The following is a 13,660-nucleotide window of genomic DNA, read 5'->3' as shown; positions in this document are numbered from 1 at the left end:
GTGACTACTCCTTAGCCACAAGGGAGAAATCTTGAGAAGAGTCTCGAAGTCCTTTCGTAGAAAGTATTCTTGATTCAAAGATCTAATTTGGAAGGGTCCCCGCTCCGGCCTTTATCCTAAAGAAAGGGGTGGGTACATGACTAGGTCCTGCCCTAAGGGTGGGACCAGGAAGGGGGGTAGTTACACCCCTCTCCTCTGCCGGACTGTCCCCAGGTCAGGGGCTGGCGCCCCTGGAACTGGTTCTGACCGGCAGATGCGTAGTGAGCACCGGGGTGCCACTCCGCAGTCACCTTCTCGCAAAGCCCTACCTACCCAGAATACACAAACCCTGTCTGGGACGGTGCGAACACCGCCCTTGACAGGAAACCCTTTGTCCAAGCTCTCCTCGCTGGAAGGACTCCCAGCAGCAGGAGGTCAGACTCGTGTCTGTGGTGGCAGCATCCATTTTGTGGAGCTGAGGCTTTAGTTAACTTTAACCGGGGTTCACAGTTACATACATGTCGTGTCCCTCTAGAAGGGCGGAATGCTAACCTCGTCGCCAGAATTGGTGAGGGGGTAGCATCCCGATTCGTATGACACCTTACTCGACATGTCTGGATAACGCAATACCGAAGTTACCGATATGGCACGCGTTATCATGGAACAGCCATTGGGTCTTGGTTCCGCCAGCTGCAACCGGGCTCGGCTCGGGCCAGAACCCAATTCACACGATTCCAAGCACTCTGCCTTCAGGATTGTCAAGGCCTGCCATAGGAGTGTCTGATAGGAACTCGGGTGTCCATTGTGTGGTTAGATATAGGGCAACTATACCTACAGCAACGAGCGGGTACGCTACGTTGCCCCAGCTGTCGTGCAGCCAGTTGTGTCAGATTTAGATGGCCATCCAGGGGTGGCATAATACATGCTTCAGCCCCTGGTAGGCCCTGGGTACACCGATGCCCTGAGTTACAGGGTCTGACAAGGTGGCCCAGTTCCAATTGGAAATGTACCTAAGGTACATGGAATCCATTTTAGAGAGAGAGCAGTGGGCCTGGGGTCCTGATTGGCAGGGCCCCAGGTCAACTAAGTCGGAAAACCAGCAAAACACCAGGCAAAAAGTCGGGGGTAACCATAGTCAGGTATCTACCTTCCTACACCGACGACCACACAGACGACTCTCTCCCTACCACGAGTACCTCGGTCTTGCTACCGTTTAGCTTTAAACAGTTGGCTGACATCCAAGTTGCAAGTTCTTGCATACAATCTCTGAAGATGTCCGCCGCAAGACCAGGCATACATGAGAGGGAGATAACCAACTGCGTGTCGTCGGCATAGGACACTAGGCGCAAACCATGTCTTTCTACAATTGCCGCCAGCGGGGAGACAAAGATTAAACAAGGTTGGGCTCAGGGACGAGCCCTGTGGCACGCCCTGGCCCAAACTGATCTCCCTGGAGTAACAGTCTCCCAGACGGACTTGAAAACATCCGTTTGCCAGGAAAGACTGGATCCATCCAAGCGCAGCTCCTGATACCCCTCCTTCATTCAGACACTGTAGCAAGATGGAGTGTGCTACAGTGTTGAATGCTGCGCTTAGGTCCAGAAGGATCAGGGCCATAGTCTGGCCCTCATCCACACCCTGTTGTAAAGCCTCTACTGCCATGAGGAGTGCTGACTCCGTTGAATGGCGAGGGCGGAAGCCAAACTGAGAATCGTGGAGCAGGGAAGCCTCCTCCACGAAATTAATCAGTTGAAGGTTCGCTATTTTCTCTGCGACCTTCGCCATATATGGCAGGAGAGAGATGGGACGGAGATTTTCAAATTTTTCAAAACTGATGTTGGGCTTTTTCTGCAAGGGGAGTACCACCGCCCGTTTCCAGGCAATAGGTACCGTCTGGGTCTCAAAAGAGGAATCCAGTAAATGGCGGATGTAAGGCTCCAGTACTGGCAGACTGCCCATCAGCCGTTTGGGTGTGGTGGGGTCCCTAGGAGATCCGACTTTATGGATCCACAGATTTGGATAAATGCCTCAGTAGGCGGAGTGATAAATGTGGTCAGCCATTTATCCCCCCTCACCTTGGTTGTCACCTTGAGTTCAGGGCTTTCGCTAGCTTGATTGGGGAAGGCAGAATATATCTTTGCTACCTTATTGGCGAAAAACTCTGCTATATGATTGCAATTATCCACCGAGCAAAGTTCTGCAGGGACTGACGTGGGCTTACCTGCCGAGAGTGATTTATAAATTAAGAACAATTCTTTAGTGGAATTATCTGCCTCTTTAATCCTGACATCAAAATATGTTGTTGTAGCCTTCCTAATCAGTCTATGATGGATGCGTCTACTAGCTGCATACTCTACTTTGGCTTGAGTGGTAAAGGCTATCCTCCATTGTCTCTCTGCGCGTTTACATACGACCTTAGCCGCTCGCACCTCCTCACTATACCATGGCGCCGTTCTCTGAACCCGGCCCCCCGTTTTCGCCAAGCCAAGCGGGGCAACACGGTTCAAGGCCTCCGTGATACGCTGGTCGAAGTTAGTGTTGACTTCCTCCACACCCTCCCCCCTGGGTTGCCCTCTATGACGAGCGCCTGATTAAACTTGGTTGGGGGCGGGTGGTCCTGCTCGAGGGCGAGGGGGGGTGGAGTGGCTTGCCCACTGTTGTGGGCATTGACTGTTTGGTCGGCCCTCTGGGGCTGACCAAACCAGTCATGCGCACTCTCTCTTTTTAGGTCTTGCCTACGTAGCGCGCATGCGCGGTCTCTCCAAGCCATTAAGTAATCTCTCTGAGGTGTGAAACTCCGCCTATTGCCAGGTAATTTCTTCTGCCACTTGCCATTGGTTAACTCTGGCATTGCTTTTGCTAGCTATCTTATTATTGGCTGTGGATCAGACATGTAACTTCCGCTTATTCCGGAAGCAGCACCGCCTAACTACAGTTTTCGTCCGCTTTAAGCATTTTAGCTTCAACAAAATTACGTTGTTCGGGATTTTGGCGTTTTGCAGTTTTGGCGGAAAGTGCGATTTTACTTTGCAAGGCAGGAACTATGTCTGCGGTGAGTGGTCAACACTGTAGCGGACGACAAAAATTGTGCATTGGTCATTGCGGTTTTCCTTTGCCACTTGCATGAAAGGAGGGGTGGGCGATACTTGCATAACAGCAACTTTTTTCAGGGCTTGGCTCGTTCACGGACATTACAAGCCAACTCAGATCATTGATTTGGCTCTCTCCCTTAATCTGTTGGCTCGCCTGCCTCTGTTTATAATTTGGAAATTCAACAAACAGAACACCATCTATCACTCCTTCTCAGGGGCAGCACCCTGAACACGGAAGAACGAGGAGTTGGCCCTCAAATACCCCATAAACAAACTACAGCTTGGAACATAGGAAATACACACCGTTCACATTTCAATCCAAATATCTCTTTATAAACATTAAGGACACAACAAATATGGAATGTAATCAATGACTGCATTTTCAAGTTTACGTTATGTCAAGTTATATAGGTCATATAGCTGCACCTCTGGCAATGCTAATTTTCTCCAACTGCAAAATCCTTTCTTGTCGACTTGAGATGACCCGCGCTTTACTTACCACTGTTAAGTTCCAGTCGTAATCATATCAGCGTTATATTGCTGCGTTTCTCACAAAACCCATTTTTTCTGTGAAGTGTAATGCACAATGCTAGAGACCCGATGTGGGGTAACCCATTTAAAACCACAAAAAACAACTAAACTAAAGTTCTGTAAATATGTGATTGCTGTGTAAAATGGATTAAAAAAAATAAACTGTGACGCACTCGTTTATTGTAAAGTGTGAAGGGAGTCTGTTGGTTGTGCCTAGCCAAATTCACTACTTCGAGCTTTGACAGTGTCACCCCACTGAGGCGTAAATAACCGGTGAGATGACATTTTGTTTTCGCCTCACATCACAATGTGGGGCCTTCCGGCGGTAGCGGCTCATTAGGGTGCCTCCTTTGAAGTAGGTCGGACTTCTTAAGTACATGCTACCATCTGTTCCTCGCATGCTAGCGGCCGTGGGAGGTGTATGGGGGATGGGAAAGGTTCTTCGCCCCTACCCTTTTTGCTGCATTATTTGTGCATAAGCGGGACGTTTAGTGCAGACTGCCACCAGGCATACCTTGCCCGGCATCGCAAAATTAAAAACGAGCAAATTTATTTTCACGCTACATGGCGCGACTTGAAATCAATTTGTACATTTAATTGAGAAGTGGGGATGCGCATCCACTGTGCTGCTTGCTCCAAAACCGGTTACCTCCTTCCTACAAAAGTGTGCCAGCTCCGTAGTCAATTCTGTATCCTGTTCTAATGGCATGTTTACCTAACTAGCATTTGCAAAGCAATAGGTCTTGCATTTATGAGAGTTTAAGCTATTGGCATTGTAAATAACAAAGCATTTTATTTAGGTTTTAAAAACGAAAATAAAAGGCATTGGTATTTGCCATGTCAATAGCTCAGACTCACGTAAATGTGATACCTATTGCATTGCAAATGCTTGTTCTCTATGCAGCCTACATGGAGAAAATGGCCTCCCTTCAGGCGCCCGGTTGGGCCCCATCTGCACCAATCAAAATGCTGCCCTTGCAGCGTTGTGATTGGCTTGGGGAGGGATGAGAGGGGAAGGGAGGAAGGAAGCAAGCCTGCTTCCTGAAGCGGGACCAAGCCAGGAGCAGCAGGAGCTGAAGCGGCGACGCGTGACTTGGGGGACGGTAAGTTTAATTAAATAATTTAATTGTAAATAATTACCGTCCCATTCCCCCCTAAACCCGCGCGATACCCCCCTCAACACCCCGCCCGTCATGCCGGTTGCAGCTGAGGATCAGCACAAACAAGCCTGCGAGACGTTTCACATTAACCTTGTAAAAGATAGGAATATACGCTGCTAGAGAAAAAGGTGAAGATCACTGGTGATCAGACAGACCGTTGCTATGTCACTTTAGATGACAAGTGTCAGCATAAGCTTGTTGTATTCTTTCACTCGAAACACCATGTGGTGCAGGCAATGTCTAAGTCCTGGCACCCCGCTGCTCATATTTATTTCGCTAAGAAATATTTTTACACTTGTCGATCTGTAAAATAAGAGCATTTTAGAATTTGTACTTCAGTGAAGCTTGTGCAGGGCTCTTGGAAATTAACGGTGGAGTTGTGAAAAAGTTTCTCTGAAAAACACACAAGTGGACAAAAAAACTTGGACATCTTAATGGTGAAATGTTACAAGTGATGCAAATGTAGACTCGCAAACATGTCTTTTGTGATCTGGTGATCGGCCTAATGCCAAAGTTACTAATTAAGAATCCAGTTATTTATATTTAGCACCATACAGTTTCAGTGACCTCTACTGGAGATTTTGCCCCCCCCCCGGTCCCTCTGATTATAATCCTGGAATCTATATATTTAATTCAGGTCCTCACAGTAGGACATCCGGTAATCCCAGAAGGTAAAAGCAATGTAACACACAATAATGGGGCCTCCTGCAGAAAGGGGGGAGGGGGCCCATCAAGAAATAGGGAAAGTCTGGAAATTGTCCCCCCCCCCCCTGAAAGTAGAGACCGTCTGAGGAAAACATCAATGCCACAGCACCACTTTTTTAACCAGTGCAATATTACCTTATCATTCCGAGATCCACCAGACAGAATATAGGAAAAAGCAGAAATATTACACTTTCTAAACTGTAAAACTCGGATTATTGCAGCTTTCTTGAAACCAATTTCAGCAGGTTTTACGCAGTAAAGGTTGTTCAAGAAAATTCCACCAGCGCAGTATTTGTGCAAACAGTGTATGTAAGGTGAGGTTACAAACTGCTGTCTGCACCCAGGCCAGGGTTTTTAAGGGTCCTGAAATGAAGGCCCTGGTGGTTCTTGTTATTCTAAGATGTTATTGAAGCCGATTGTCATCTGTTTCAGACATCTAGGGGTCTGTGCAATACAGACATTAGTCCAATGCACCGTCACATGGCACTCATGGTACTGGTCATTGTACTGGATAGGGCTTCTCCCAACCTGACCAAATGACAAACTTCATTCATTTAACACACTTGCCTACAAAATTGTCCTTTTTGCTGTGAAGGCTGTGTATTTTTGTGCGTTTTACACAGCGCTTAATTTGAGCAGGTGGTTTCCGGTGCTCAGCACCAACACTTAATCATCAGCACTGGCGCTTTTTAGGAGCACCAGTTAAGGCCATGTTAGAAATGGGGGTGTCTAGTTGGCAATGGCTGGCACCAATGTCCTTCTTCCAAAGTCAGGGCAAGTGGGCTACCCCTTTCGACAACCCCTGCTCAACCCTGTAGCATGAGCAGTTAGGCCTATCTCAGAGGCAGTGTGTGAAGCATTTATGACCATGTACAACAAGGCAGTAACAGCACCAGAAAAGGACACAACTCGGGTAGGTATAGAAATATAATATCTTTATCTAACAGTTTATGTCAAAGCTCTCAAAACGTTACAACAAACTACAATGCACGGAAACTAGTAGGGACTCAAAAAGGCAATAACATATTCACCAGAACGTGACAATGACCGAGTTCAAGGCCGGGGCCTACGCGACCCGTTGCGCACTAGATACCTGCCGTTGAAAGGGGACACAGCACGCAGCTTCTCAAAGAAGCGGAGACAATGACAGGCGGACTCCCAGCAGCCACAAAACTGGGCTGCAGAGGTCTGCAGCGTGCACCCACAATGATTCCGGCACTTGGGGCAGGCGGGCTCTCAGCGGCAGCAGTATGCTGCTGCGGCAGCCCGGGCTGGTGGGGGCGATGACTCTAGTCTTGCAGCTCCGTGGTGGGCTAACCGCGACAGCTGTTCTCTGAGCTGCGGCGGCCCATGAGATGATAGCGACAATCCTCGACAATGGTGAACAAGGTGCGGGCACTCAGCGGCAGCAGCTCTCTTAGCGGCGGCGGCCCACAGGACGAATCACGATAATGCAAAGTTGGCCAAGGTGCGGGCGCTCAGCGGCAGTAGCTCTCTCTTAGCTGCAGCGGCCCACACAGGTTCAGGGGAAGTTTAAAAGGCTCAAAATCAGGCAGACTCTCAGCGGCGGCAGCTCTCTTAGCTGCAACGGCCCACACAGGTTCAGCAAAAGTTTCAAAGGTTCAGTCTGCAGATTTCGCAGTAGAACTAGAGGCTCCGGATTACTCGACGGAGGCCTCACCTGCAAGCAGAATTTCTCACAAAGGAATTCCGACGGCTGACTGGGTGAAGTCTAATGTCCCTGAGACTTCTGCAGGAGGCGCTCTCGATTCAGACCCTCAGGTAGTTTCTTCGGCAAGCTTGGTGAAAGTTTCAAAGTCCTTTCCTCTGTTCACTCAGACATAGTTTTGTCTTGACATCCAGAAGGAACACACTTGGACAAAGTTCCAGCGCAGCGTTTTATACCTAAAAGGTCTGTTCTCTAAGGCCACCAATAACTGACTCATGTCCCAACCAGTTTGGTGGGGGTCGGGGACCACTTGGTTTACAAGGAGACATCCTGCCCTTTCAGAATTAGGGGGTCTGCTATCAGACACCCGGTGGGAAGTGGAGCCATCATTCACCTTGCCAGGCACGGCCCTGCTCGGATCAAAGTCACCCCTCCCCATGCCCTGAATACCGATCGCTCTTTCAGCCAGGTCCGACCCAGCTGGCCCCGCTGCTCCAAAACCAGATGGCTATTACACATACTCGCAAAGCCTACAGTAACGCTTAGGCAAGAAACTACAGCTTTTTCAGAAGAGGCATTTCCTAACATGGGCTATATAAACGGTCCTTACTAAAAGGTGTCGCTCAATGTCCTGAGCATGAACATGTCAAACTCGAAGTTCCTATCAGGTTCCTGGGATCAGATAGAACCGGCCCATTATGGCCTATGAGAACGGAACGTTTCACAATAGCGACAGTGAAATTGAGGGTAACTCACTATTAGAACCTGCTACACAGATCTAGGCATTATGGTTATTCTAATTCCTACAGTCATCTTTATACAGGGAGCATTCACGCAGTGGCATGGATTAGCAGTGGCACGGCGCCCAGAGCATCTAAATCCAGCCAACGTAGCAGAGGAAGAGAAAAGAGGAAGGGAGACCAACGCCAATGATGCCAGGTCTAACAGGACACATTCATTTATGATAGGCACGGAGAGATTAAGTGATCTGCCCAGAATCACAGGATGTTGAGCAGACGTTGAGACATCAGGAGAAATGGGCTGGTGCATGGTGCCTCCTGACAAGAAACCCGGCAAGTTTTTTTGTTGGTTTTTTTTTTTACAAATTAACCACAGGTTTTACATATCCATGACTTCATAAGTTTTATAATGTTTATCAAAATTAACAATTCTGGGGGCTAAAGAAAATTCATTATTACGCTAGTAAAAAAACGCTATCTTTAACAAGAGGTTTGATCCAGCAACATGAACAGTGGCTAACCATTTTATTTTAAGCAACCGCTACGAATTTGAATGTAGATATTTCGCAAAACAATTATACAGCAACTATAGGTTTTGCAAAAGTCACTTGCATTTGAATTTGTTGTGCGAGTGAAGAGATGGAGAGCAGTATTCTCTATTACTGGATGAGCTGTGTTCAGCCCCTCTTCCCAGGTTACATGACCTCTAGTCTATAGGTTCATCCGAACATCTGCGATAAACATTTTGGCTACAGGACAGGTTGTCAAGATTTCCTAAGTGAGGCTGTGAACTATCAGGAAGAGATATTTGAGTAAGCCTCAGTGGTATAAAAAATCCTAAGTAAGTTTGTGTATTATTAGAAGCTGAACTCTATGCCAGCCTGGCTTTTACAAGAGCAGACCTCTGACTAAGCATGGATGTTATCTGTTTGCAGAGCTCTGAGTAAGTCTGCCGTATATGATGCAGAGCTTTCACTGAATCGAAATACTGTCAACAGAGATCAGAATAAGGCAAAGTATTGTCAGGCGCAGAGCTCAGATGAAGTCTGGATATTGGAAAAGCAGAGCTCTGAGGATCCAGGTGCATTATCAGAAGTAGTATTGGGAATGTCAGCTTCATTTTGCGCAAAGTCCCAACTGAGTATTTTTTAAAATCAGAGCTCTAAGTCTGTGTAATACAGAAGCAGTTCTCTGACTGAGTCTAGGTGCTATGTAGAGTAAAGCAGTACGCGGTAGCGATTGCCATGGGATTTCAGAATATAGCAATCATCAGGGATTGATGCCAAAAATAACTGGTGACCAAAGTGCAATACAAAAGCTCTGTAGCATGATTTAACACTTTACGGCATTTAGAAAATTGCTGGAAAATGTTTCTCAAATCTACCCCTGCAAGTCAGACTATTGCTGGGCATAGATTGTAGACTTTCAGTCCTTCTGCAGTTCTTAGCCATGGGAATGGAGACTTGGTAAAGTGGCTTAAAAATTCCTCGAAAGGCGTGAATCTATGCTTTGTAGAAATGTGTCTGGAGTGTTTTTGGACTGGTTACATTTTAGGAATTTGGAGATTCTTACGAAACTCGTATATCCCCAAGTTCTCCTTTTTGTAGATGGTGAATGCATGGAGAAATTTGCTTTCTCCATAATCAAACATTTTCCAGATGACAAAATGCTCTTTCACCACACCGCCCTTTATATATGTGGCACACCCCTTCCTTTCCATGGAAAGGCCCCTCCTCTGGCTGTTTGCAGGAGAAACTGATAATGAGATAGACTTGCAGAATGTTGTGACTACTCTTAACTGATGCGTTTAACCCCTTCCGTGCTTCGAACGTCCAACGGTCGTCGCGTGCACTACCTCGCTGGTGCTGCGCACGACCGTTGGACGTCCGAATCCCGTTAGCGCGATCGAACGTCCGCACTGGGGCGGAATGTTCGACGCGCTAAACGGGTTAAGGATATCGCGTTTTTAACCCATATGCGCTGTTCGAATTTTGGATCTTCATGTACTTGGACTATGTCACATGAGGATCTTTCTGAAGATTTGTTCTTGTATTTTGTGTCGCAACTATGCTTTTATGGTTGATTCAATAACCAAAATAAGGCTGAAATGCACAAGTTTACAGTGTTCGCTAACATTTGCAGTTGAACTCCCCTGAAACTCCCTTTATGGCTCCATAAGTCGCATGTTTACTACAACAGATATCGTACTGGTGGATTTGACATTGTTGTATGTCTAATTTGTGAGTGATAAACCCCGCTGGCTCTGATTCTGTGACTTGTTCAGCCTGTGAATCTTTCTGTGAATGCCGCAGAGTCTGTGCCTGGACACTCTTAATAATAAAATATCTCTTAGCTGGATATGTTAAATAACAGGAGATGTGTGAAAATGCATGATGAATGGGAGCACCTATTGTTTTTTCATGTTGCCCAAAAATCTTAAATGTCTCCCACTGCCAGTTGGTCTTTACCAAATCCTTGATGTGGGCAGGAGGGAAGGTGGTGGATTGGTGAGGATCTGTAAGGAGTGGCAATTAATTACTCAATATCTTTGTGTTCCATTGTGGTTGGTGGTGGCAATGCCTCTTTGTCCTCCTTTCTTTGCCACAAAACTTTGCTAGCTTTCAAAACAAGATTAGCCACCTAGCATTCCAAAAAGTAGCTAACACGGTAACCGTTTAGCCACTTAGCAAGCAATCCTCCGAGTGACTGTTACACAAACCACACATGGGGCAGTCACGCACAGTCACAATATACCTCCCCCCCACATCAGCATACGCAAATATTGTCCTAAATAGCTCAAAAATTGGCAATATCTTAAATGATAAATAATTAAATCGTATTCCTTTATTAACCATCCTGCTTCCTCAAGTTTGCTTGAAAATGCACCATTTGTCCACTCTTTTCTCAAACTTTTCACTTGGGAGAATGGTCAAACAACTGCCTCTTGTTTCGGTTGCTGAACCTGTGCCTTAATTTATTTGAAGTTTTGGGGTCAAGTCTCCCTAGCGTACGCAGCATCACAATAGTAAATGGACTGGCCATGTACACTATGGTTTCATATGTAAACCATCACATGTAGCTGTCCAAAACTACTGTCTTGACTGAACACCAAGTTATGAACATCGAGGTCACCATCTTACTGTATGTAGACCAACAAGCCTGTTTCACCTATGTGTAATGAGCTTGAAACAGGGAAGAAAGGAACATCTGTCACCTGAAGCCAAGAAATGTTTCCCTCAAACTTGCCCAGCTCCTCCATGAGAAGTGGATTTGACGGACAGGCCGTACTACTGTCCACAAGGCAGTCTTTTAAAAGGGCCCAGTGTATACATGCATAATAACCTTCCTGTTCACTTGTCAGCCCAAAATCTAAGAAACACACTAGCATCCAGGATAGGAGCCCCAGCAATAAAATAAAATAAAAAGTAAATCATTACAAATTGAGAACATTGCCCAGAACTGAAATATCTTTGAACTCAGCGTGAGCAGGTATGCCTGATTCTACTTGTGCCATAAAAATACTTAATGGTAGCCCATTGATTGAAGTTTACCCACAATCTTTGAAGTGTCCTTTCTGACACAAGCTAGCTAGCAATACAATACAACATTAAATATCACAATATGCAAACCATGGACAGATTATAACAAGCAATGTCTTACCTGACCAGTTTTCCGGACCATAATATTGTCATTGTGTCTGTCACCAATGCCCAAAACATACGTAGCTACACAGTAGCCAGCACAAGAGAGAGTAAACTCCTCAATCGCACGATCTAGGTTTTCCCTAAAGCAGAAAGCAGAATGGGTCACTTAATGCCAGATGGATGCATTAACACAAATGTGAACTACAGAAACTAACACATTTGAAAAATGAGGATAAATGTTCACACTTCAAACCCCAGAGTCCTTTCAAAATGTATAGAATATCATTGTTCTGTTTCCATCAGTGGATCATTTAACCAGCATAATCTTAGTTTCTACCTGTTTAGAATTTTTTGTAACACATTAAGCACCACGACTGCATTGCAGAGTCTTAATTCAGATAAGAACTCTAGAACTTTCTTCTCCTTGTGTACAATCCCTAAATAAAAGCATTTTTGTAACTTGGGAAAAGGTAGACCAGATTTATACTAATGCTCACACCTTGCAGTAACAAAACAGAAACACCCAATATAGAGGAAGGTTTAAAAATGGTATTCTATAAATGCACCAAAGGAAAAAAAGCATAACTTAAATTACAATACCATCAAACCCCCCCCCCCCCCCCCCCCCCCACACACACACATACCGTGCAGAAAAAAGAAAATAGTCAAATGATCGAGCAATCAAGAACAAAATAGACGCCAAAACATGCTATTAAATATAATTTAGCCGTGGTCAATCTGGAACTCAAGACTGAACTTCACATTATGCAAGTTAATCAGGCTGGATTTCTCGTGTGTTAGGGTTTGAAAAGCCCGCAAAAGCCCGCAGATCAGAGTCGAACAGAGCTTTGTACAATAAAGCCATGAAGTGCGGCTCTGAACATTTTTGGATTTGTGTGTGCATGGAGAAATGTAGACACACAATCTTTTTAAATCCTCCAGTTACACAGACACTGCCTGGGCGCAACAAACGTGATGCACTTTTCTCTTCTTTGTGTCGTGAATGCACCCCCCCCCCTCCCCTCTTCCACTGCAAGGCTCAGCGCTGACCACATCCTTTCTTCTCAATGCACCGGAAGTGTATTTGCCTCTATGGGTCAGTGAAGACAGTCTGCGATGATCTATGCGAGGTCCGTGGAGGTGCAGAACTTTGTCCAACTATGTAGAGCTCAGCAAGGGGTGAGGGTAAATACGAGTACGAAAGCATGTGCAGAGCCGAGCCAGTATAGGGTCCGAGTCCTGTACAGGCCTGGTCAGGTTGGTTGGTGGGCTCTACGGGGCCAGCTGGGATTCTGACAGGTTATTCACGCCTGTCTGTAGGTAGGCATACCATAGGTGAGGGCTGCATAGAGCCTGACCAGAAGGCAGACGACGGGAGTGGGCAGTGGTCAGCAGAGCGTAGCTGTAGGTGCATACAGCATGGACGAGAAAGTGCAGAGACTGTAGGGGTATCCGAAACATGCATCTGAAGTACAGGAATAGCAAGGGATGTGCAGGACGTAGGAGTGTTAACGGACGCTGCGGAGCATACATATTGCATGCCTCAGTGTGAGCATGAAGGGACTGAGTGTAGAATGCATGTCCCATGGTGTTCAGGGGTTAACCAGCAAGGCTGTATCTCCTAGTGTAAGGGACATAACAGAGGGTGTCATGCAAATATTTTTATTTTTCATTCATTACTCCAGTTTACATTTAAATCTAGGAGAAATGTTAATATTCTCCAATTACCTATTTGTGTGTTTATCGTGAATATTTTATTTATTTTTTGCTTTCTGAGGTTTTTGTAAAGCCTTTATTGAACTACGAACAATAGCTAGCATAGACCGTTAATGAACTATTGGTTACTGATATTTGTCACAACTTGTTCAGGGTTCTTTCCACACTTTCTTCCACACTATATCTATACGGTTACTTGTGTAAAGCACTCTGATGGTCTAGGGTCTTGAACACACCATGAAAACATCAATAATAAATCCTTTTCCAAGTGAGTTACTAATAGGTCTTTTTGGTATGATTAAATTTCCCATATCTTCTTGCATTGACTGCTGATCGTCTACAGAGTGGTGCCTTGAGCTGGATCGCTGTTTCCAGGCACAAGATCCTTCAAATTACTGAATTCTTCTAAATCTACATCAAGGAA

The 13,660-nt window shown here is 45.8% G+C and overlaps 1 protein-coding gene across 1 annotated transcript in view; it reads right to left on the bottom strand.

Annotated features, from left to right (window-relative positions):
- The window catches only part of PIK3CB (phosphatidylinositol-4,5-bisphosphate 3-kinase catalytic subunit beta), a 1,054,351-nt gene that overhangs the window by 74,928 nt on the left and 965,763 nt on the right, over window positions 1–13,660 (bottom strand). Inside the window, exon 21 of the mRNA XM_086943780.1 lies at window positions 11,537–11,660. Within this exon, the coding sequence (XP_086799906.1) occupies window positions 11,537–11,660 (124 nt within the window). The remainder of the gene's footprint in view (window positions 1–11,536; window positions 11,661–13,660) is intronic.

Source organism: Lissotriton vulgaris, chromosome 11, assembly GCF_964263255.1.
Source record: "Lissotriton vulgaris chromosome 11, aLisVul1.2, whole genome shotgun sequence".
Classification (NCBI taxonomy): Eukaryota; Metazoa; Chordata; class Amphibia; order Caudata; family Salamandridae; genus Lissotriton; species Lissotriton vulgaris.
The sequence above is the reverse complement of the archived record's forward strand: the minus strand, read 5'-3'. Positions and strand labels throughout refer to the sequence as shown.